We start from the raw sequence: 26,318 nt of genomic DNA on the forward strand, positions 1-26,318 counted from the left end.
GAGACAGCTCTTCCCGTTAGCTAACCCCACAGGGGATAAGAAGACAGGGGACGTGTCCCTGCATTGAGACACGGATGGGGAAAAGAGCTGTGGTCTGGGCATGAAACCTCCGGCATCAGTGAACAGCATGCTTCCCACAGCTGAGCATACCCACATGCTCACCCCTGCTGCAGGGGCACTGAACTGCTCCCTGCTCCCATTCACTGCAATTCTGAGGGGACATCAGATCCGCCTGCAGGCGGAGAACGGATTCCGTGGGAAGCCATTTTACTCTAAGCAGAAGCTCCCAGGTGAAGTATTTTGATTTCTAATGACAAGAGAGCACCTATTACAAATAGCCTTAGGTGCCCCAACATCAACTACAATCTAGCCCGCCGTACAAAGAGCTGTTCCCATTGGCTGCCGAGGCATTTCAACCCATTACAGAGTTCTATATTCTGAACGCCGCAGTCCTGCCACCAGACGCAGCAACAAACGTCTCAGCAAACCCAGCTACTGCACAATAACGTTCACACAAATCATCTCCCCAGTACCAAGCCCACCTCCAGTCTAAGCTCTGCCCAATACTGGTAACCAGCCCCTTAAAGAGGCACAGTTATTCTGAAGACTCACACTAACAGCTCAGATCAGGGTCCTATTAGTTTCAACCCAGGATATAGAAGGACAGAGCCAGCTAGGGGCAGGGACAGAAGTTCTACCAGGAGCAAACTTTGGAACAGCCAAGTTCAGGAGCAAGCTCTAGCAGAAAGTTTGCTGAGATTAAGGGGAATCCTTTACTGTTATTTATCTTCTCTGAGGGCCCCCCGGCACCTACACAATGTACTCATTCCAAGTTGAGCATGTAACATTCACACCCCTCTCGCACAGAGAGCTGCTCCCAAGGACACGCCCACTGGCACACACAACGTTCGCACTAATGCACTAGCCTTTCTTCACCGTGCATTCTGCTCACAAGCTACATGGTGCAGAGGGATCTGAAAGACAAGGCTTCCTGGCTTCCCCATAGCAGTTAGAGGCCATGCAGGAAGGGAACACACCTGTATGGAGCTAAACACGGGTTCTTAAGGCTCTGGCTGACCTAGCTGGAAAAGACAACCGAGCTATTACCGGCAGTAAGTCTACCACAAGCATGACTAATTCAAGAGCAACTTGAGCCAGGACTGATCTCAGGCAACACTCTACTCCTAACTTCACCTTGCAGTCCAGCTGCATGACATGATCCATGGAAACGGTGCAAGAATGCATCCATCCAATGCTACCTCCAAGGCGTGAGGAGAATGTGTTTTGGCTGGCATCATCTAAATCAGATGCAGCCCAGCCTTTCAAAGAGTGCATCCTGCAACCAGAGCTCCAGACCGACAGAGCCACAGACTTCCAGCCTCGTGTTTCAGAGCTGCAGCCCTTAACCTCACACACAAGGACCAAAACACTGCCAGACCTGCTTCCCAAACAAACCCCAGGCTCCAACTCAATGAGGGATCGAGGTGCTTCTAAGCACATAATTAAGACGGCTTCAGTATATCGCGAGCTGCCTAAGTGCCATATTTTCATGTAAACACTTCTCGGAAGAACCTGCATTTGCCTAAATTAAAAATAAGCACACTTGTTGCTAATGAGCTCTGTGGAGACAGCAGCCCAGCCACGTCTCCAGCACGCTCGGTCATGGGTGTAACAAGATGACATGAACAGGAAAAGGGCTGCTCTGAGGGAGAGGCCTCCACCCTCACCGAGACACCTGTCTGGGGATCACTCTTTAAAGCAGACATTGAAGAGGCAGAGCCCCAGGGCCCACACTGGAGTGTTATTGACATAATATTAAAATGCTTTGGAGCCTGATTAGCTGCGCTTGGTATTTATCGTCATTCCACCTGCCCTGAAACGGGAGCTGCAGGCGCTCGGAGAAATGGATTCAAAGGGTTTTGCCTGCTTTCATCATTGCTTCTCTACGTGCCTCGGCACCTCGGCTGCAGCTCTGCCGAGCAAAGGACAATTTCTTCCAGCGACTCCTCCCCCCAAAACCCCCTTGTGCAGGGTCATTCTAGCTGTTCTGACGCCAGTGAAAGAACCCTACTGTGCTGCATCAAGGGGAGACTGTCTCTACACACCAGCCCATACAGCCTGCCTGAAAAGCCCCACGGGGCAGGGCCGGTCTTCCTTCACTCGGTACAGCACCAAGCAGTCAGCACCCCAATGACAGCAGGAACTAGGCCACGAACAGATACTCTTGCTAGACAATTCCCTTTAACACCCTATCACCACCCCTTTCCAAATGCCAGTTACTGGAGGAAACCTTCTTTTAGGCTCACATTGGCCCAGAGATCGGGGGTCTTTAGGTCTAATTCCCTACAGCCATTTCCTGAAGGAGACAAGCGACAGACTTTTCGCCACTTAAAAAAACCCCTGCAAATCTTTTTAATATATAAAGTCTCTGAAATGGAAAGATGCAATTAGGCATGGAAATAGTCCTCAATGAGCAGCAATGAGCTGCCTTGCTATGGAGGAAATTGATTTATTTGACCATTTTATGTGCATTTGAAAATTGCATCCTGAGCATGTGCGTCAGTAGTAAAATGCGTATTATACTCTTCATTCCCCAGAATGGCTCTAAACCAGCACAGAAAAACAGGCCAGGAAAACAAGGAACTAGAGGGGGGTGGAAATAAGGAAGTTACCTGGTACTGTAGAAACAGTACGCACTAACGTAACTGAGGTCTGGATCATACCACCACGCGGGGACAGAGGTAAGGTGGAGGTATTCAATGTTTGCACTGTGGTGGCTCATCGAGCCCCCACATGAGATCAGGCCCCCACTGCGCTAGGTGCTGTACACACAGTAAGAAACAGTCCCTGCCCTGCACACTACCAGCTGAACAGGCAACGCAGAGAGGGGAAGAAAAACAGAAGCACGGAGAGAACTGACTTGCCGAAGGTCATGCAGCAGGTCAGTGGCAGGGCTGAAAATAGAACCAGTATCTCTAGGCTGAATGCTGAATCATGTAACATTAACACTGTATGCATCTTGTCATAGCAAGCCAGGATAGCTTCCACCTTCCCAGCCACATTCAGTCACTGGGGTCTAGATCCACGTATGCTCCAGTGACATGGAAAGGACGTGTCCTGGGACTGTAGCCCAGACCTCTCAACGTTCACTGCAGCAGATGGTTGAAAGCGAAACTCCAAGGACAGAGGAACGTACTGCACAGCATGCAGCTAGCTACACAGGAACAACGGGCTAGTTCTTCGCCTGTGCGTTTTAAAGAACCTTAGAGCCCAAAGGGAGCTTGCTTGCTTCTGTTTAGCATTGGGGCCATTTCTTTGGCAAGAAGCCCTCTTCCCACTCCTAAAACAAAGGATAACACTCCGGTATCTCTCGCCAGCACCTTCTACTCCCAAGCGCTTACGGGGCTGGAATTCTTAACCATCCCCTAAGCACATGCAGCCGTGTCTGGAGTGGGAAAGCACCAACAGCGGTCGCGCCAGTCAGCTGGAGGAACATGAATTCTATTCTGCTCCCTAAACTTCCCCTGGGACACTCTCAGAACAAGCTGCTGTGAAGTCGAACCACAGCCAAGGGGTGGGTTCCCCTCTCATTCCCAGGAACAGCAGCTCCAGCAGCACAGCACCCCCACACACACACCTCACGGAGACATCAGCTTTGTACAATGTGATGGAGAGCGCTACCAGACGTATTTTCAGCACTTCTTCCAGTAGCAACTGAGTTTTCCTTGGTCGGAGTCTGCTCGGCCCATGAGGTCCAACAAGATGGCAGCTCTAGCTGATCCAGTCTCTTACCTTCTTTCCGATGAGCTTTTTCCGCAGGAACTCCCGGGCTTCAAACATGTATGGAATGTCATAGAGCGGGCGCAGCTTCCGGTTCTTGTCCTGCAACGAAGAGGAAAACCCAAATAAGCCTGGTAGCGGCGAAAAGTGAAGGTGCAGCCAGCCAATCAGTGCACTGCACAGGAGGCCCTGAGCAGCAGAAGGGACTCACCCAGACAGCAGCACAGAGAACAGGAGGAGGGGCTGACCCCTTGGGCTCTAGTGTATTGGATCCTTCACGGCTTCTCTGGATCATAAAGACTTGACTACACAGTGAATTTAACCAGAATAGCTACTGAGCAAGCACTAATCCAGAATAATCTCCCCATGTGGACACACGATCCTGGAATAAGTCACTTCATTCTGGAATAATTACTGCACTTCCAAAGTGGAGCAATTATGGAATAAAGTGATGGTATTCCAGAGCACCGAGTGTCTACATAGGGAGCTATTCTGGGCAATTTTATCATGTAGACAAGCCCCAAGAAGCAGATTTGAGGGATCAAAATTTACCCCCATCCTCTCTTCACCCCTCCAGCCAGCATAGGACTGTCCCCAGCAGCACTTCTTCCAGTTCAGTCTTAAAGTTTCCCAGGCAACAGAGACACCTCCCCCATCCACTAAGAGACTGCTCCTCAGCCTGGCCTATCTTGTTATCAGGAGGTTATTCTTGATACTCAGCCTCCGCTTGCCTTTGCTCAGTTTTGTCCCATTCCGCCTAATTCCAGCCCCTCTTGCCCGGGGGGGCTTACCCCCCACAGATCACATCGACCACCCTTCGATCATTGCTTAGCCAGGTTGGTGGCTGGTAGCTTCCTCATTAACAGGTCTTCTCCAGAGACACGAGCCTCCCATTTCACACCCACACATGCAGTGCCCGTTGCTGGTCAACACTCCAAGACCCTGCAAGAGGCACTTCCGCGTGGCGATGCACACTGCAAGAGGCTGGAACAGGAATGAATGGCGATGCACCATGGCACCATCTGAGGCCGCCAGCCCGCCAAAGACGCATCAGCCCTGGCAGCTAACCAGGGGCCACCCTTAGGCCTCTACCCGCATCAGACTCAGATGCCGGCACTAGCAGCCACAGAGCTCCTTGCCTTTTGGAGCAGCCTCTCAACGGAACGGCAGGTTCCACTGGTTTCTCAGGAGAACTCAACAGCAGCTCAGTGATTAAAAGGGGGGGGGGGAGGGAGGCTCGGTTTTATCGCAGGAAACCACTGAATCGTGCAAATTTTCACACTCATTTGCAAGGCTGGAGCCCACTGCATCCAGGCTTTACAGCCCGGCATGTCTCAGCTCCAGATTACACAGCACCCCGAGCATTTCCTACAGGAGGGGGGAAGGAACCGGAAGGCCTCTCATTAAGAGGCCTTTGCACACAGCACCTTCGTTCCCACTCATACTGTTTTCACCTCCCCACCAAAACACTAAAAAGGGCTCCTTAATTAAGGTAACCTGGCAAGCTCAGTGCACGTCCTCCACTCTCACAGGCTCTGGTGGAAAAGCTGCTCGCTAGGCAAGCTCATTATCGGCTAGTGATTAATAGCACTCATGGGATGCGACACCAATGACAGGGAATCGCGGGGCATCTCACTGCATACCAGTTACCGCTGTCTACCAGCTGCTTAAGGCATCTTGTGGTGATAAAGACCCTTCAAAGAGCGAGAGGAAAAAAAGTTTCCAGCAGAAATAGCTGCCATGCAGTCAGAGCGGGAGGGGCAACAGGGAGTTTTAATAAGGGGAAAGCTACAAACCTGGCAAATGCATCGGCAAGGCTAGTAAGCAGCGAATGGCAGGGAAGCACTATTAATGCCCCCTTGCAACTGGGCCTGGAGAAGTCCAGGGAGTGAATGAGAGAGTACATGGACTTTGCTGCGAGAGCTACTCCCACAAACTCGTCTCAGCTCCCAGTGGGCAAAACCTCCACTGACAGAACCCCACCAACATCGAGTCATGGACAGGCTCAGAAGTGGGGGGGGGGTCAGGGAGAGTGCACGGCCCTCAGTTCTAGAGGGCGTCTCCCCCCTCGACCCACAGCTTAAAAGCCAGCTGGTGGGGACGCTTGCATTGGAACTGGCCACACCAGTCACCTTAAGGCTAGAAGGGACCATTATGATCATCTAGTCAGAGGAAGAGGGGTCCAGTCTCTGCTCCACCCCAGTCTTCCTGGGACCCCTCAGGCAAGTCACCGTGCGCCCCAAGCCTCAGTGACCATGTGGAAAACGGGGTAAGAGCGTGGCCCTGCCTCACAGGGGTGTTGAGGGGATAAATACAGTACAGAGTGTGAAGCGCTCAGATACGACAGTGATGGGCCAGACAACCTGACAGGCCACTGAGACCACTGTCTGCCATGCTGGCCACTACCGTCTCCTTGTACTCCCGTCTGTATCTATCCATTGCCTCATCTTGGGTGGACTGTAAGCTCTGTGGGACAGGGGCTGTCTGCGTACAGCCCCTAGCACAATGGGGTCCTGCCCATGACTGGGGCGCTGAGGTGCTATGGTAATATAAATAAAAATAAAGCTTTCCTGATCTACCCAGCACAGAATCGCACCCAGGGATTCCTGCAGGAGGAAGGATTACTGCGGGTTCAAGACCAGAGCTGTGCATAGGAGGGCCTAATACTACCCACAAGCACCAGAATCACCTGGAAACATTAATGGGTAAACCAGCAGTTCTCAAACTTGATCATTACCTGTTGGGTTCACTCCCTCTGGGGCACCTGGCATTGGCCACTGTCAGAGGACAGGATACTGGGTTAGATGGACCTTTGGTCTGACCCAGTACGGCCGTTCTTATGGAGGTCAGGACCCCATTTCAATGGGCTCATCAGGGCCAGCATTAGACTTGCTGGGACCCATGGCTGAAGCACAAGCTCCACCCTGACCCAGGGCAACGGGGCTCAGGCTGCAGCCCCATGTCCCCCCACGTGGGGCAACAGGGCTCGGGCTCTCCCCCCCCTCGCCATGTAGTAACTCTGTTGTTAGAGGGGGTTGCAGTGCAATTCAGTTTGAGAACCCCTGGGGTAAACCAATGCAGCTCCCTATTACAGCCATTAGAGCTCCTTAGGTTCAGTCTGCTCAGGACTTGATCCCTGCTGCAGGCTTCCCCTTGCACTCAGAATTGTGGCTACTTTGCATCAGAAACTTGTTGAAGACAATGTAAACGAATGGGTGCGGTTTGGGAGGCTGGAGCCTGCCCACCTTGGAATTACAGCAAACCTCCAACTCGATGGAAAATACTATTCCGCCGTCTATTTCATCCTAGAACATACAACCCAGATGCAGGCCTCTGACCTCCCTAAGTCTGCAATCTACAGCGGATGCCGGCTCATTAACAAGGATTTTCTTTTGCAGCCCGAGGAATTGACATTAAACACCAGAGAATGTCTCACCCAACAGAAGACGCAACCCCAGGAGCAAAATCTTTAGGATCCGAGCCTCAACGGCTGGCCCAACAACTGCTCAGCACCTGCTGAGGAAAGTCAAATGCATGGACAGAAACAGGCCAAAGTAGAAACAGAGGCAGAGGTTGAAACAAATGTCAAGGAAATGAGGAGTTACTTGGTCGATCCAGTCGTGCCCACAGCTCACCTGTAAGACTGTGCAATCACCCCACTCCTCCCAATTGCTGTTGCCTGCCACCCTCACTTGTGTCTCTGGGTTCCAGCCCCCAGCGTTACACTCACAGCAGGTAAGGCAGCGTCCTGGGCTCTGGGATTCATGGAGCGGTATTGCTCCCTATGACAGTGATAACGGGCTACAGAAGTGAATTTAATACATACTATCTAGGAACGAAGGGCAGAGACTAGGTGGTCACCTGTAACCAGTACAGGCTGGGAACAGTCTCTAGCAGCTGGAAATCAGAGCTCTTGGGATTTATTCCTGACTCCACCATACCCTTGGACCAGTCACTTCTCTCACTGGGTCCCCAGAGACCAAATCTTTCCCTTCAAGTCTCAGTACAAGAGTTACCCGCTCTCCTAGGCTCCTTTGGGGAAAAGTGGGAGGGAAGGGGGATGAGTGGACGGCACAGTGTAGGTAGAGCCTCAGTTTCTTGTGGGGGGGGGGGGGGGGGGAGAAAGAGAGACACCATAAGGGGGAATCTAGAAGGGTTTTTGTCTGTGAGCACTGGTCCAGTTTGCTACCATGTGGTTTTGCTGCTACAGACTGTATGCCATGGGATGGGCACATTGCAGCAAGTCTAACTAGAGCGCTGTACTAGCCCATCTCTCTGCGCTCTGGTGTCCAACAGGCACTGGCTGGGCTGCAGCATGGGGGTATCTGCATTTAGGCCTCAAGCTGCAGAGTCCGAGTAGGAGCTCCAATGTGGGACAGGCATCTCCAGGTCCTCACATGGGCCAATGCTCAGAGCAGCAGCAAACTGCCAGAACATCAGTCATGTCCAGCCCTCAGCTGGGGTGGGAGGGAATCCCAACATTAAAGAAGTCTTGTGTGATTCCAGCCACCAGAAGCAGCCTGGTAATGGGGTAACTCCAGAAGAGTCCGCTCCCCCTTAATCAGCTGTGGTTTGCCCACCCTAACTCTGAGCACAAGACTGGTGCAAACGGCAGGCATCCTCACTCTGCACACGGATGCTGCCCCAGGGCCCTCTGCCCAGAGATGCCAGCACCGAGGGGGGGGGGTGGAGGCTGGGTGGCACTGGCGGAGGGACAGATGTCCATGCCAAGGCACATCAAGCTCAAGTACTTTTTGCTTATGAAGCTACTTGCAGAGGCAGACCGGGACTTTATTTTACACATGAAGGTCTTACAGTAAAAACCACACTGATGTTTACAAATAGGGACATTTCATAAGCCCCAGCAACCCACGACTGTGATCGACTGTGACCCAGATTCAATTGTTCTGCCCCTGAAGTACAAGCTCCTATGTGAGAAGACTCTCACTTCTCTCATCCTGCCGGGACAGGTCTGTTAAGGTGGATTGGCACCCGCGTGCCCCCTCTGCTGGGGAAGCAAGCTGCTGCTCCTTGCCCAGGCCTCCCAATGTCACCAGCTCTGAGCGAATACAAGCTGCAGCCTTCTCACAGCGACCCATTGCCAAGAGCTTCCCCCAGAGCTAAAGGCAACATATTGCAGGAACAAGGCTCCCTCTGGCTGGCTTCCAGTCCCTTCATGGCTTGGAACATCTTCCACACACTGTCCAGCAGTGAGCTGCACGGCCATGCTGCATTTAAACGCCTAGGTATGCATGCTATAGAACATGCACAGGGCGGCAGGCTTCACCCCCCCACAATAAGCTGCTACTGCCTTCCCCCCCACACACACACACAGCTCTTCTGACAGAGTCACCGTCACATGGGCATGGGCTTTCGATGGGTGTCTAACTCCGCCCTCAGGTCAGCAGCCCGAGGTTGTAACAGAAGAGACAGGCCCCTCCTAACTTCAGTTCCAGGCAAACTGGTTGAAACGTAACAGAATTATCAGGCAGAGAGATGAACACAATTTGATGCGGAAGAGTCAACACGGCTTTTGAAAAAGGAAATGCCTCACCAATCTATTAAAATTCCTTAAGGGGGGGGGAGGGGGTCAACAAACATGTGGACAAGGGGGACTCAGTGCATATAGTGTACTTGGACTTTCCGAATGCCTTTGACAAGGTCCCACATGGAAGGCCCTTAAGCAAAGTGAGCAGTCACGGGATAAAAGGGAAGATCCTCTCAGGAATCAGTAACTAGCTAAAAGATAGCATTTATTCCTACTCTGTTTCCTGTTTTAACAGTGGAGAGAGGTAAATCGTCAAGTCCCCCAATCGGACTATTACTGTTCAACATATTCATAAATGATCTGGGAAAGGGGTGAATGGTGAGGTGGCAAAGTTTGCAGAGGATACAAAATTATTCAAGATCGTTAAATCCAAAGCTGACTGCAAAGAGTTCCAAAGGGATCTCGCTAAAATGGGTGACTGGGCAACAAAATGGCAGATGTAATTCAATGTTGATAAATACAAAGTAATGAATATTGGAAAACATAATACCAACTATACAAAGCCCATCACTTTGTATAAATTAGCTCTTACCACTCCAGAAAGATTTTGGAGTCCTCATGGCTAGTTCTCTGAAAACATCCATTCAATTTGCAGCAGCAGTCAAAAAAGTGAACAGAACGTTAGGAACCGTTAGGAAAGGGATAGACACAAAAAAATACCACAACTACACAAATCCATGGTACACCATGCCTCAAATACTGCATGCAGTTCTGGTCACCCCAGCTCAAAAAAAGCTATATTAGAATTGGAAAAAGTACAGAGCAGGGCAACAAATCTGATTAGCGGCGTGGAATAGCTTCCACGTGAGGAGCGAGTAAAAAGATTAGGAATGCTCATCTTAGAAAAGAGACAACTGAGAGGAGATAGGACGGAGGGAATGGCTTAGAGAACGTGTAAGGAAGTGTTATTTACCTCTTCACACAAACACAAACCAAGAGTCACCCAATGAAATTAACAGGCAGCAGGTTTAATACAAACAGAAGGAAGTATTTCTTCACACAACAAACAGTCAACCTGTGGAACTCGTTGCCAGGGGATGTTGTGAAGGCCAAAGGTATAACTGGGTTCAAAAAGAATTAGATAAGTTCCTGGAGGATAGGTCCAGCAATGGTTATTAGCCAGGATGCTCATGGATGTAACCCCATGTTCTGGGTTTCCCTAAGCCTCTGACTGCCAGATGCTGGGACTGGATAGCAGGTGGGAGAATGCTATCACTCGATAAATTGCCCTGTTCTATTCACTTTATCTGAAGCACCTGGCACTAGACACTGACGGAAGACAGGATACCGAGCTAGATGGACCATTGGTCCAACACAGAGCAGCCATTCTTACGTTTTGTTCTTCCTCTCTTACAGGAAGGGGTAGGCCACAGCAGAGGTTCTCAAGAGCCGGTTGTGCAGCCATGTAGCGCTCCCCCTAACAAAGGCACATGGATTATACCGTTCGGTAGAAAATGAAGACCGCACCAGAAACCACAGTTGTGTAGTGCCATGACAACATGGCCTCCCATCTCACAATGTGGGGTGGGAGAATGGCGGGGGACTGCTAGCAAGCATCGCTTCCTTCCAGCCCCATGGCCATAGGAGGAAGGAAGAAGCAGGGCAGGTCTTGAGACAGAGCGGTTTCCTCCCAGCAAGGCCACAGAGCTGAGGAAGGGGGCCTGGACTGGATATAATGAGCACCCAGCTGATGGACAGTTCCTCACTGACCAGCAAGGCTTGGGAGCAGAGGTGACCTTTTAAACACTGGAACCCATGGCAACAGTATTCAGAACTGCTGGCCACATCATCTGGCTGGGTGATGCAAGATATCAACACAAAGGTCACATTTGCATTTCTAGAGCTCTATCAAAGCACCTTACAGAACAATACCCAAACTGGGGCCATTTTGCAGCCTGTGGAAACGCAGCCACCTCTGAGGTGGAATGCAGCAGCTGTTCACTTCCTACCCTTGGGTATCACACAGCATTGCCGTGCACTTTTGGACACTGTGCTCAGTTTACAGCTGCAAGAGGGACGTAGAGCAACGGATTTACCCGCGCCAGAATTGGTTCTGACCCCATGCCCAACGCACCAACCCTTGAAGGAAGTGTCACGGGATTTGCACCGGAGGTCAAGAACTCTGGCTAACGTCTCATCCATAAGCCCGTTCCCGCAGCAGAGGAGCATGTCCCAGCATGATTCGGGGAGTCTGTTCAGTACTGACTCAGAGGGAAGAGGGCCAATTACTGAAGCTCCACCATCACTTCCTGCTGGCTCTCTTTGGAGCTCTCCCAAGAACCAGCCATGCTGAGCTGGCAAGACCAAACTGAGTTACCAGGCAAGGGGAGGCAGCTAGAAAAATCCTCCCAATTGCAGCAGCTCAGAGCTGCAATTTTATATGCACATTCCCACCAGGAATCGAGCCCAGCTCCCTGGGCCAGGAGGCAGCGGCTGCACAAGCAGATTCCACCTTCCCTGGTGCATCTCATTCACTCATGGTGCCTGCTAAAGTGATTTTTTGACAACCTTAGTGGTTCACTGCACAGTCATGGTTACAAATATTTGCTGGTGACTTGCCAATATTTGAACAGTTCCACTGTAGCAAAAAAAAGGAAGAAAAGAACCAAAGCAAATGTAGGCACTTCATATCTTTGCAGGGACTCTGCCCGTTATCTCTAGCACACAGCCTTCGATTCCATTCTGCAAAAACTCTCACAAAATTAAACCACCATTTCCATGATCATCATGTAAAAAGGGATTCTCTTTAGAGACTGCTCTTCTACTCAATTACACCTTCAATCACAGACAGACCATTTCAAAAAGCATTTGCCATTGCTTGCAAGGATACTATTAGCAAAAAAAGGAACCAAACATTAGCTTTTAACTGTATGGATTTCAGCAGCAACTGAAGTGTTTGAAGACTCACAAGACTCAAAAGCCATTATGAGTAGCAAGCCATGTGGTGCTCTCTCTCTCTCTACAAGAATTTTGCAGCTATAGCAAAAAGCAGCAGCGCTGTCCTTTATGGACCTAAACGCCACAGGAAAACAGTCAGTGTTATTGGGGGAAAAACAAGCTACTCTGCTAGGAGCAAAGAATGCTCCGTGGCAGAGATAAGACTTCAAGAAGTGAGACTCCTACCAGCCACCTCCCAACCCCAACATGCTGAGAATTTTGACTGCAGAGTGCTAACAAAATTCGAGCCAGCACACTGGTTGGAATTCTTGCACGGAAATCGTTGGAGGTGGCACACTCGTTCTGCCTTAGAGAAGGCTGATCAGACTGCCCGGAACACCGAGCCCAGCTGGAGACACCTCAGTCCCGTTGACACTCAACCCGGGTGCTCAAATACCACTAGAGACAAAGTGAAGGGGACGCGGAGCTGAAGTGAAGAAGTGGAAGGACTGACTTATTTAGGAAGACAGAAGAGGAGAGAGCTCAGCTAAGCACCTAGGGAGCATCAAGTGCTGCTGAGCCGCAGCGTTGACAAGAAGTAAATTAAGAACAGTAAAAAGTAGATTCTGTTCCCATTCTCATGGGGTTCAGTATCTTATGATGCTTAGAGGTTCTCTATTTCCCCACCACACCCTACTTTCTTCTCCGCTTCGACCAGCAGGGAGGTTTTGCATCTGACAGACTGTTCCACAGGTAAGGACCAAGTGCAGAAAGGCCTGGGCCTCCAGCTCCCCAGATTTTCAAACTCTGGTTATAGAAGAGAAACCCCGACAATTGCAGGGGTCTCAGAACATGGAGTGGTCCCCCTTATGGGCAGGTCAGTCCATGGCGTGCACAGAGCACTGGTGCGATGCATTCTCAGCAGTGAGCCCTGCTCACAAAGAAAACTCCTGCACATCGGACCAGCTGAGGTTTGATTGGTCTTGTCTGTCTGGCAACACTCCAACACCTGCCGTAGTCTGATCACTGGAGGGCAGACGCTGGGAGCAGCTAGGAGCCTGGCTAGCTCCTCCAAGCACTCCCCTCTTCCTGCTGGCATCCCTGCCACCTTGCCCAGGCTGAGCCATAGCCAGGTCTTCAACCAAGCGCTCCTCTTGCTAGCACCAGTGTCTGAGTGGGGGGAATGCAGCCGGCCACCATCCTGCAGAGCAATGGCACAGGCCTCGTCCCCTTGGGCACTGAAACATGGGCAGGGCCCCGGCGAACACGCTGCAGCTCCTGGAGGGATGAGCTGGGCGTGACTGCCTCCATCTGTGACTGCCACAACGCAGCACAGGTCCCAGGAGCAAGCACAGAGCAAGGCGGTGGCAGCAGTCGCAGGCTGCCAGCCGGAGGGCAGAGCCTTGCTCCTCTTAAGAGACATGCCTGGGGAGGCTGGGCACATAGCCAATACAGCCAGCTGCCTCATCCCTGTGGGATGGAGGGGTTTTGGCCAATAATGCTGGTGGACAGTCATCAAGCAGACCCCTCCCAAGTCCTTCTCTGAGTGGGAGGACGTCGGCCCGTAGCGTGAGGCCATCCTAACACAGCCGGGACGAAGATTTCTCTGAGGGCCCCGGGCGATGCCACTGATCAGCTATGGAAGGGGAAGCGAACGGCACTGTGTGTCACACCACTAGGTGAGCGTCTTGCAACAGGGTACAGATCACCTGGCCTTGGAGCAGGAGTGACCTGACCACAGGGTCACACACCAAGAGCTTTGCTTTGGCTGCTTTATGCCACAAGGGAAGTGCAAAACTCAGCTAAGGGAGACGACAAACCCATGTCACCAGCAGGCAGGCACCCAGGTCGAGGGTGTTATCAGGTAAAACGTGACGGATGGAACTCATTTGGTTGGGCTGAAGCCACACACCCTAGAAATAACACCAAGTGCTCAGTAGGCGCTCTCTGTGCATAGCACACTGGGGCCCAGTGCTGGACTGGAGACTCTAGGCACTGCTGCAATACACACATCTAGTAATGAAGACCCAACACGGAAATCAGGAATAGAATGAACTTGTCCAGTGTTTGAAAGGGGCGGGGGCCAGAGCGCAAACCCAGAGGACACTGAGAAGCGCCTCTTTGCTGCCGAAGCGAGGGAACCTAAGGGAAGAATAAATTGAAAAGAATGAGATAAGGCAAGAGCAGCAGGAAATGAAGGAAATGAATCAGATGGGAGAGAGAGTGAACAAAGACGCAACAGCAATTTCACTCCACGTTTTTCCATAATGAATGAGCCTTTGATATGGTTTATTATTTCCTAGGCAGGCTGCGCCCTCTGTGCCTCTCCCTCCCCACATCCCAGCTCGCATCTCATTCAGAACTTCTGCCCACGCCCAAGGCCTGGGGCTCCTTTGGGCAAGATGAGCAAAGGGGCTGGGAGTTAGGACCACAACTGCGATGGCTACAGATGTACTTAGAAAAGCCAGCACCCTGAGACCCAACAGGACACTACTACCTCGCCACTCCCCGCCCCCCTTGGAGCGCTAAGCGCTGGGCACTCAAGGACATGATGCCGGGGAGGGGGCGGGGGGGATTAGTTCCATAGCTCTGCTGGTTGGTTTGTCAAGGCTTTTGAGCATTTACTCACTCGCTGGGACTTGCATTGGCCTTCTCCCACTCTCCACTCCTGTTAAAACTGAGGGAGGAGCCAGAGGAAGCCAATCCCATCCAGATCAGTGGGCCATGGTTAAAACCAATGACTGCCATCGTGTGAGGTATCTTTTTGCTAAACCAACTAAATCTACTACAAATATCTATGCCAGGAAACTGGCTCTTGTTTCTTGCTCAAGCAGTGAATCTGATCCCACCTGCAAATGCCAGGACAAGAGAATCTAGGACAAACAATTGGTGCTTCACGTTACCTAGCAAAATAAATGGCTCTTTTTTTTTAAGATGCTTTTAAAATAAGAAAGCAACAGCCGCTTTGACACCACATGAAACCAGACACAAAAACAGGCAGGGTGAAAAGGGTCTTCAAGGAAGACGGGAGGGCTGCAGAGTCCTTTGTTCTGGAATGGCTAATCTATACAGATATTAAACTGACACGCAATTTGCTGAATGAAAGACACAATGTGCAGCGCAAATGAGCAAATGAAAGCAAGACGGAGAAAAATAATTAGTGTTGCCAGACAGAAACCTCGCTCTACCCCTCCAACCCTTTTCAAGCTCAGGCATAAACACAAATCTTTTGCACAAAAGGGAAAATGCCTGCTTTCAAAAAAGACAATTTCCAAATATGAAACCAGAACTAATGGAGATCTGAATGCAGGCTCCTCTGAATGGAGAATGGGAGTGACTGTAGGAGTCTCCAAGAGAATGGCACATGCCACTCTATTCCCTTCCGGAGTTTGAGTCTGGTCAACTGGATCCAAACCTGCAATTTCATAACTAACCAGCTGGCCCCAAAAAAGTTTTCTAGCAATGGAGAGGGACCCCCCCGCCCCCCCAGGCTAAACACAGTCAATACATTCAGATCAGACATTTGCATTATTTGAAATACAGGCTACTAGCCAGATGAAAGCCTTCCAGTGCAGTGCACTGCCACATTCCCCACAGCTCTGGAGGCGGTATGAAAATCTGACTCTCTCCCTGTCTCATGGACTGCAAGCAATGCAGACAGCCCAATTCACAGGGTAAACCCTTTTACATGAGGGGACGATACATTATGCACGCGTTCCTCCCTCTCCTCGGAGGTGGAAGGGGAGCGGCGAGGATGTAAGCGTTTCCATTATTTAGCTGGTGCCAAAAAAATGTCCAGCCCCATGCCAGATCTCTAGTCAAGCCACATGATAAATCCTGCAGCGCTTCAGAATGAATCTGAATTATGCTGTTGCAAGGCATGAAGTCTTCTCCCAGATGCTGCTTCCTCGCCTTGCCGGCCTTGGTGCTCCAAGGTCTAAATCAGGCTACCAGTGCCACATTTTATCCTCCAAATCCAAGGGACTTTCGGGCTGTATTTAAAAATGCACTCAATTCGCCTCTTCCCGCGGTGGCATTCCGGGGGCACTCTCGTTTTAACCCCGTGGAGCAGAGATGACTAACTTCTATGTCACAGTCCAGCGCCATAAATCAGTGAATTACAGCAACATCCATCACCTCGCTGAAACTTTGGGCAGAGCTAGCAAATGAAGTCAATGGAACAACAAATAGCCCAGACAGCCTTCTGATACAGTACACTGCTTGCATTGCAATTTCAGAGCCGCTTCGCCCCTCGCTTTCCCTTTCCACTGCACAGGCGAAACAGGACAGCAAGGGTTTAACATTGATGGTCCTGCTAGCAAGAGGGCGGAGGTCGCTACTGAGAAGCGGAGAGATTGTCTCATTTTAGGAGCTATACCCCATGTTCAGTCTGCATAACAGCACAGCAAGGCTGCTGACAGTCATTGAGAACTGGGAGGCGGCGGTCAGGAGATTGGCACTTTCACACTTAGGCACAGCGGACTGTCCCCAGAATTCCACTTTGGGGAACGCATGCACTGATTGTTTCCACAGGATCCCGCTGCCCTGCACATGGCCCCAGATATGGCCAAACGGAAAAGAAAACAAACCCATTTACTGATAGCCCCTTGGTGCCAAATATTTATTTTTTTAATGTATACCGTGGCCTCGGTGTGCATCATGCACTACAGCAGACCCTGCCCTGAACATTTTATAGCCAGGTGGCCCCTGCTTTTCAGTTAATCCCAATGGGTTTCCAACTCCAAATTTTTATGAGGATGAAATGTCCCCGTGGCATTTTTTATTTTTGGCCAAGAAAAGCGATTAAATGACATTTTGCCAGAAGCAGACATTAGTGACAGTGTCACATCATAAGGCAGCAAGGTCCAGCGGACAGAGAGTCAGGAAACTGGAGTTTAGTGCATAGATTGCAAACTCCTTGAGGCAGGGTCTTTGCACCAGTGCTGAGCATGTCGTAAGCATTCAGCCAACTCTGAAAGTTTTTCACACAGCGCACAGTCAACCTGTGGAACTCCTTGCCTGAGGAGGTTGTGAAGGCTAGGACTATAACAGGGTTTAAAAGAGAATTGGATAAATTCATGGAGGTTAAGTCCATCAATGGCTATTAGCCAGGATGGGTAAGGAATGGTGTCCCTAGCCTCTGTTTGTCAGAGGATGGAGATGGATGGCAGGAGACAGATCACTTGATCATTACCTGTTAGGTTCACTCCCTCTGGGGCACCTGGCATTGGCCACTGTCAGTAGACAGGACACTGGGCTGGATGGACCTTTGGTCTGACCCAGTACGGCCGTTCTTATGTTCTAAAATCTCTTCTAGCCCATCATGCCTAGACGTGCGATCACAGAGGCTGCACTATCAGAGGCACCAGATCAAGGTTCTGCATCATCAAAGCCCCACAGAGCACGTTATCGCAGCAAAGTAACCCTTTTCAGAGCCTCCAGAGAGGCCAGTCCTGTATTTCACTGACTCGCTCAGCTTTGGGGCTTTACATGCGCTTAAAGGTCTGATGGAGACCATTTGTAATTTCATAGCAGCCTGCACTGCCTGAGACCCTGCAGCTTCTCAAGAGCCTCTCAAAATATGCAGCACAGAATTAATGCTGACGCTTCCCGCCACATCTCTCTAGTTTATTGCCCCAAGCCCATCGGACGTCCTGCTCTGGAAGAGCACGTGGCTGTAGCAGAGATCATCCCCACTCGAACCAAAGCTAAATACGTTTATTTTTTGCTGGCTGCTCCCTTGCAGGCCTGTCAAGGTACAGAAAGCACAGAGCACGTCACCAACCCCTCCCACTGCTTCAGCTGAAGCTTTCCACTTTGTTGTAATAAACTGTTTAAGATGCCACATCAGTGACCGTTTCTGTGCAGATGTGATCAGACTCTTTTCAACTACTGTATGTTTCCACATGTAATCGATTCCCCTTTCACTTGCCTGCCGAGTCTGCCTGGGTATTTATCTGTCGCCACTCAGATACTTACACGTCCCTCGTCAAAGCGTCTCTGCACCTCCAATCGTTAATGGATTTTAGCCTGCGATGTAGGAAGTGGCATCCCTGTTTTACAGAGAGAGGAAGGCGGGGTACAGGGTAGATTCAAATGACTTGCCCCTCATCACACAGGAAATGTTGCTAAACCAGGAATTGAACAGTCTCCTGAATCCCAGGTCAGTGCCCTATTCACTGGAGCATCCTTCCTACCAGTCACCGTCTATACGCCTTCACGAGTCTCCCATTTTGAACCCTGCCTTCATCCCAGCACAGAGCTGGGTATTTTCCCTCACCTCCGAGGGCTGCGTTATTGTAGGCACCAACTCTTGCGTGGGAATACACATTCGGAACGCAGGCTCTCGCTACTTAAGCTAAACTGATTTTTAATTGTCTTCCTCGGAAATGAGCTTGCAATTAAGTCTGAAAAGAACTTATTGTCCGAGGGTCTTTATGAAACCCAAACAAGTTCACAGTTTAAAGTGTCAAGGTAAATATCACTTCGACCCTTGTCTTGCACTCCACATATTCAAAGCACTCCACAAACACTAATTAATCCTCATGAACCAACTCCAAATCTATTGCTTATTTAAGTGTTCGTCTGGCATAGGCGGTTAGTCTACATCCCACTGAGCACAAGGTTTGAGGAGGAGGATGAAAAAAAGCAGTGTGATCTTGTGTGGATGTTAAGCGGAAACGTAAGCCCTTACCCTCCCACCCAGGCCAGCGCCAGCACAGCCTGGGGCTCCAAGATGCCAGTGCCAATTAAGGTGAACAGAGAAGTGATCAGATAAAGCCTGTCCTCCATTAGTTATCAAATAAATAACCCTTGCTGAGTTAAGAAACATGCAAGCAGGGAGATCACAGCAGCCTTATCCACTTTGCAGGCGACGGGATAAGATGTGCTTCCAGGGGGGTCACTATTCCAAGAAACGAACCCAGCCACACGGCTGCTTTATTACTCGTCTGTACAGTGCCACAGCACAACAGGGTTGCTGGGACCCTTGCATTCCAAAGTCTCTGCTCAAGCTAAGAAAGGGATTTAGGGCAAACTTTCCACTGAGCTACTGTTTGGTGGGGCAAACGATCATTCCTGGCATTTGATTAGCGATTGAGTTATGGTTCTTAAGAACATTTTCATTGCCTGGAGACGTGGAAACCCTCTCTGGAGCTAGAAGTGAAATGATGAAAAGCCTCTTCTCAAAAGCAGCTGCAGCCGTTATGGAAAAAGAAACAATTCAAACCTTTGCCTTAAAAGAAAATCATCTCCAAAGCCATGCACGCCTCCATTCAATTTATGCTCGGATCAGAGTTCAGCAGCTATACATAGCCACGCCTGGACAAGGTGCCAGGTCTGCCTTATGGCCTAGCTACACAGGTACACACGCCGCACCCAGCCGAGCAGGAAGGAGTCGTGTATTCATCAGAACCAATAACGGTCTAACACAGCGTCCGGAGAGCTTCCTTCCAGATGTCAGTCCCGTGCTGATCTCCAAAGAGTTTCACGAGGCGAGACAGAAAAGTCCAATTAGCATGCACAGGAGCAGAAGGTAGAGTAAAGAAAGGAATCCTGGGACCCAACCGCCCAGCCTTTGCAGGATGTCTCTAAAAAAAAAAAACCCACACACAAGCCTTTTGTAATGCCCAGAACAACTAAAACTCAATGATCTGTGCCAAGAGTCAGATAATAGAAACATTTAAGTGTCCAGTACATATTGCCCTTAAACACTATCCTGTCAGCCGCCATTAAATACCACTTTGCTAGCCTGTAAAAATGATATTTCATATCAGAGGGAAATGCACAGCGGATCATTCTGGGAAGCCGTTCAAGAATTTGGACACACATTTGAGGTTCTGCAAATAAACATTAAAAATCAATATAACTGCAAGGATGCTAACTAAATTCTATGACTATCAAACATCCTCAATTATATTCACATGTAAAGATATTGCTTTTTTTAAAATTACTTTTTAGCCCAAGAGCTTGAATGGCAATAGCTTCCCTGAAAGCCACCCTGACATTCCAGCTCACTGAAGGTTACGTCTCAGCGTTCCTCATCTCCCCTCCTACTTCTCCAACATACCAAGCCTTGGGGACACATCATCTTCAAGGTCAGCAACTTGTCCTGGCCTTGGGATGGTGTTTCGGGCATCATATTGGTGTCCATCTCTGATAAGATGTCAGGCGAGCCAAGACAGTAACAGATATTTACCCAAATCCCAGCATCCATCCTGAACCACGCGATCTTCCAAATCGGTTACTGAGGCCCAGGTGTGTTATTTAAAACAAAGAACTGAACGAGCAAGAGAAAGCCAGCAGCCCAGGCTATTTTATTACATCCCCACCAAAGGAGCAGCTAGGCACTGGCTCTGTTTGCTGCACATGGATTTTCTGTAGGTCACGGACCAAACAAAATGAGGGCAGAAGTGAAAGGAACTTCATGGACAGTAGCAACGTAAGTTACCTCCACAGCACAAACCCCACACATCACCTTGTCCTATAACCGTATCTCGAGGGGGGGGGGGAGGGGCACGGTGCAGAGAACCAAGTCCCCAAGCAGAGGGCAATTCTGGAGGCCTCTTGTGTTTTGGGTAAGAGCCAAAGGAGCTATAAACAAGGCAAAGGGTGCAACCTTCGGACTGTACCCACCACGCTCTTAGCCTATTCACAGCGCTTCCATTAGGAGGAACTCAGAACTGCTGAATGCCGCTCCTAACATCTGTCGGCACTCCGTGTGATACCATTGGGCCATGGCTGTGTCACTCACCAATAGCCCCTGTCCCCTTTGGGGAACGATTGTTCATCTCTAATAAAGCTTCAGAGCTCTGAAAAGGCTGAAGGAGAGGGGGGGAAATTGAAGAGGTCAGGCAACAGCTGTCAGACTTCATTTCTGTAACAGCGGACACATCTGGCTTGCAGCCTCGTGGGAATTCTACCCGCAGCTCTAGATATCAGAATGTAAAGGGGTGCCATCACAAACAGCCCCGTGATCTCACAAGGCTCGGACGAAGGACATTACATAATCCGCACACACCGATTTGCTTCACATACACTTGCATAGGGGCTTTCCCCCAGCTGGCTGGGGAGGAGAAAAGCAGTTACCCACTACAAAAAAAATAAAAGCTACATTTAATTTAAGGTGCACAGTGGGAGGGGTAAAATATTTCATTAGCTGGAAGGGTCAATAGGTTTATTTTCTATAGATAGTTGGGGAGTGGAAATTCTTAAGGCCTCCCTCCAGGGAAGCAGAGGCAGAGAATGGTAAATGAGAAATCAATAGCGATGTATTGTTTCCTGGCAGGCCAGCAGAAGGATCCATGCTCGGGAACCAGAAAAACAGGTGGGCTTTTTATTTAAATTGAACATGGAACATCTTGCTAGGGGGTCGAGGCCAAAGCTGCCTGAGGCTCTAAAAAAGCAGTTGTGGAACCCAGAGCCACAGACCGTCTCTTCCAGTCTCTGCAGAGAGGCATTAAGTGCCGGGATCCAGGAGTGCTCCCACCCCCCCCCTTCCTCCTCAAACAACACGCGTACAACTTTAAATACCTAATAGGCGGATTGAATTATGGCTCTCTTGTCAAATTAAAATCATTACACTGTACAGTAGCCAATTAAAGTCTATTTTCAGCAAACTAACAACCCATATCTGCCACGAAGGATTGTAACCTACGACAGAGAGTTTTAAATAGAAAATGCTTTCACTTCTCAAGCTGCCTAAAGACACCCTTCTCTCCAGCCAGCATGAGCCGCCGAGGGGCTAGTCTCTCCAGCGGGGCCTCTCTTCCGAGCTGGCAGTACAGAGATCCAGCTTGCTTTCTGACCTGCGTGCAATGCAGGTAAATACTGCAGCCCTAGCCTACTCACTCGACAAGTTGTGCACTTTCAGACCATTTGTCTTTACACTTCAACTGCTCCTAATGAAAGCCGCTGCTCTCCAGGTTACAATCCCTTTTTAATTAACTTTCCCCTCTAGAGAATAACGGGAACTTCAGCCACAATCACCATCAGCCAAGTGCTGGGTTATCGGGTGTGTATGCAAAGAGTCATTCAAACCACCACACCCAGTCCACCACTGCCCTAAGAAAAACAGGCAAACCAGGGGTATTAGCAGAGGGACAGGCAGTGCGAGGGCATATAGCGCTTCTTAGACCCCACCTGGGCTGGGGAATCGACCGGCTGGAAGGGGGAAACAGCCCGGTGGGGTGGGACAATAGAAAGCATCAAAGATTCACAAGCGGTGGCTATAGGTGCTTCTAGTGGCAGCATACCATAGGTCTACCGCCCATGCCCACCTTTTGCCAGTCTAGCCTAGACTAACTCGCATAGCACTGTCTTGCACCACAGAGCTCCCAGCACGATGGGGTCAATCTTGACTGCATTACAGTGGCACCCCCAGGCCCTAGCGTGGCTCACGCCCTCCTTGGGTGGGACCTGGGGAGCAAACGACCATTTTAAGTGAGCAGAGGAATCTCAAGCTTGCAGGAAGGAGCTGCTTCCCCGCGGTGCAGGGCTCAGGAGGCAGCAGATACTAGATCTGGTTCTAGTTGCACTTGGGTGGTGCCCCAGAAAACGTTATGGCTTTAGGATGCTGCAGGAGGGAAAACGGTTACCTACTGTCGCGGAGTGTGGGGGACTCAGGGCCCTGTACCCCCGGCTTCCTGCGATTCACCGTGACTCTCAGCCAGCCAGTAAAGCGGAAGGTTTATTGGATAACAGGAACACAGTCTACAGCAGAGCTTGTAGATACAACCAGGACCCCTCAATCAAGTCCTCTTGGGGAGTGCAGGGAGCTTAGACCCCAGCTTGGGTTCCCTGCGTTGCACCTCCCAGCCCAAAACTGAAAACTCCCAAAAATCACTCCAGCAGCTCTCTCCCCCCTCCCCTCTGCTCCGCCTCTCCTTTGTTCCGTCTCCCCGGCAGAAGGTGTCACCTCTCCCACCCCCTTCCTGGCTCAGGTTACAGCTCAGGTAGCTCAATGTAACTCCCAGGCTACATTCCCAGGTCAAATCCTCCCTGCTCTGTCACACCTACCCCTCATAACTGATGCTCAAGATGTGTTGCTCATGCCCCTTCCAAGACCCACCCACCTACCCCTCTGTCGGGGCACTCCGGCAAGAAGGAACTGAGGAGGTGGCAGGTCGGCAGGGACCTATAGACAGCGCCATGAAGGCACGACTCCAGGGGGCTCCACAGCTGACCCGATGGATACCGCTGGGGTAAACCTTCCGACGACTGTGCACACGGCACGCACACCCCTACTTGGAATCAACATGAGCAACACATCTCAAAGAGCAGTTATAAAGGTTGGTAACCGTGTTTTCTTCTTCAAGTGCTTGCGTGTGCGACTCCCAAGCATCTCCTAGGAGGAGGGGTCTGAGCTCAGCGGGTCGCAGACTGCAGCATCATCTCTGGCCTCTGCAATCGCAATGAAGAGTTGTGTAGATTTCCAAAACAGCCTCATTCTTTCAATGTGAAAGGCTAACGCTCGCTTGACCTCCAGGGAGTGGAGCATTCACTCCCAGTTGCTAGCATGCGGCTTAGGAAAGAACACTGGGAGAAATAGGTCCTGGTTCACGTGGAATTGCGAAACTACCTTAGAGAGAAGCGCTATGTGTGGCCACAATTGCACCTTGTCCTTATAGAAGACAGTATATGGGGGCACAGAGGTCAAGGCCTTAAGCTCAGACACCCTCCTGGCTGAAGTTATAGACACTAGGAATGCCACATTCCAGGAAAGACATAAGAGAGCATGTTGCTAGGGGCTCAAAGGAAGGACTCAGTCTTGAAAACACCAGGTTGAGATCCCATGGAGGGACTAGTATCAGAGGGGTAGCCGTGTTAGTCTGGATCTGTAAAAAGCAACAAAGAGTCCTGTGGCACCTTAAAGACTAACAGATGGGGGGGACTAACTGTCTTACTTGAGGGTACAGTCTGTCTAGACCTTTGAGGAAGCGGCCAATCATGGGGTTAGCGAAAACAAACCAGCCGGCCAAACTGGGATGGAAAACCAAGATATCATCATCAATAAAGGTGCACCTGGCTGCTGACAGGCCCTGATGTTTCAGGTGTAATAAATAGTCCAGGATAAAGGGAATAGGCTAGATAATAGAGGTAAAGGGTGGAGTGTCCTTTGTAATGGCCAAATAGAGAACCTCTTCCACTTAGCCAAATAAATGGCCCTAGTGGCTGGTTTCCCGCTGCCAAGGAGAACCTCCCTAACAGGGTCTGAGCTCCAAGGGGTTCAGCCACAAAGTTTCCATGCCATGAGGTGGAGAGACTCTAGATTGGGATGTTGGAGGCAGCAATGATCCTGCATGATCAACTCCAGAACCAGGAGCAGGGTTATGGGCGCGTCCGCTGACAGGTCTAGGAATGTGGCGCACCAGTGTTGACATGGCCATGCTGGTGCTACTAAGATCATTGATGCTCCCTCTCTTCTGACCTTTAGCAGGACCTGGTGTACAGGTAGGAAGGGCGGGAATGCATACAGCAGGTGCCCCTTCCAAGGGAGAAGAAAAGCATCCACAAGCGAGGCTGGGCTGTGATTCAGGAAGGAACAGAACTCCTGTTGGGTCTCGTTGCGAACAAGTCTACTGGGGAAAATCCCAACGTTGGAAGATGCTGATCACAACATCTGGCCAGACGGACCACTCCTGATTGTGAAAGGACCTGCTGAGATGATTGGCCAGCTCATTCTGGGAGCCCCGAGGTACAATGCCTCTAGATGCATTGAGTGGGCAATGCAGAAGTCCCACAGTTTGAGAGCTTCCTGGCATAGAGAAGAGGAGCGAGCACCACCTTGTCTGTCTGCGATAACGTGCTCTGTGGTGCTTTGATGATGCAGAACCTTGATCTGTTGTATTGTCAGTCAATACCAATATACATCTGCCCTCCAGATGGGTTTGGAACGTCTGGCAAGCAAGGCAAACGGCTCTTCGTTCCCTGGTACTGATGGGCAGCGAAAGTTCTGCCTGGGACCAGAGACCTTGAGTCCTGAGTCTTCCTTAGGTGAGCTCCCCATCCCGTCGCCGGCACATCTGTGACTAGAGACAGCAAGGACTGGGGCCTGGAGAAGGGTACTCCTGCACACACTTCTTGTGGAAGGTACTGAGCTTCTCTGCGGTGTCGGTGCCTTCAGAGATGTCGTAGCTAGGAAGTCCCTGGCCACCTCGAACGTGTCCGGCGTGGATGGAAGCTCCAGCTCCACCGGACTCTCCTGCATGGGGGGAGTCCACCAGTACCAGACTCGACAGACCTCTCTGCAAGGCCAGAGTCGACAGTGCCGGCTTAGCCGGTGCAGGGGCTGAGTGTCCCAGTGTGGGACGCACTCCTCTAGCACTTTCGCGCTCTCCCGCTCTAATTGTGGGCTAACGCCCCCTCTTGGCGCTCTTCCGTTTCTCGCATGGCACCAGCAAGTGTGAGTGGCGCGGGGCAGCCACGGTGAAGGTCTTCAGTGCCGGGGAGTGGCAGTGCCAAGGGTCTCTAGACCCAGAGTCCTTTTTCAGCACCACAGTCTCCCTCACACCGAGGCCGGTGAGCTCCGCACCGAAGTGCTGGGCTTCGGGTCCAAAACAGGCTGTGCCAGCTGGGGATGCAGAGCTGACTCCATGAGGAGTAGTTTTACCCTAAAGTCTCTTTCCTTTTTGATTCTTGGGCCAAAGCCTTTGCAGATCTTGCATGTGTCGATCTGGAGGAACTCCCCCAAGCACTTTAAGCAAGAGTCACAGGGGTCCCCCTAGGCATGGGCTTCGGGCAGGACCCACAGTTTGAACCATTGAGACCGAGGCATGCCCCGGTCCCTGGAAGGGTAGAACACAGCGAGCAAAACCCCAACCAACTTATCTAACTAACGCTATAAACTACTTGAAACACTATTGTGACGGGTTGGATCACAGAAACCCCCTTGGGAGCTGCCACCCGATGTGCAAAGACTACCCCTGCTTCTGTTTTCCCTGCCAGCTCAGGACTCCAGCACCCTGTCTTGCTGAGCCAGACACTCCCGTCTGCTCCAGACACAGACCCAGGGTCTGAATCACTTGTCCCAAAGCTGCAAGTTTACCTGAAAACAGCTCACAGGAGTGTGCTTGTCTTTAGCACTCAGATGCCCAACTCCCAATGGGGTCTAAAC

General features: G+C 50.7%; 1 protein-coding gene across 1 annotated transcript in view; it reads right to left on the bottom strand.

Annotated features, from left to right (window-relative positions):
- SND1 (staphylococcal nuclease and tudor domain containing 1) overlaps positions 1–26,318 on the bottom strand; it is a 301,281-nt gene that overhangs the window by 173,917 nt on the left and 101,046 nt on the right. The window contains exon 11 of the mRNA XM_029912487.1: positions 3,793–3,882. Within this exon, the coding sequence (XP_029768347.1) occupies positions 3,793–3,882 (90 nt within the window). The remainder of the gene's footprint in view (positions 1–3,792; positions 3,883–26,318) is intronic.

Source organism: Terrapene carolina, unplaced genomic scaffold, assembly GCF_002925995.2.
Source record: "Terrapene carolina triunguis isolate 2854851 unplaced genomic scaffold, T_m_triunguis-2.0 Scaffold230, whole genome shotgun sequence".
NCBI classification, from domain to species: Eukaryota; Metazoa; Chordata; order Testudines; family Emydidae; genus Terrapene; species Terrapene triunguis.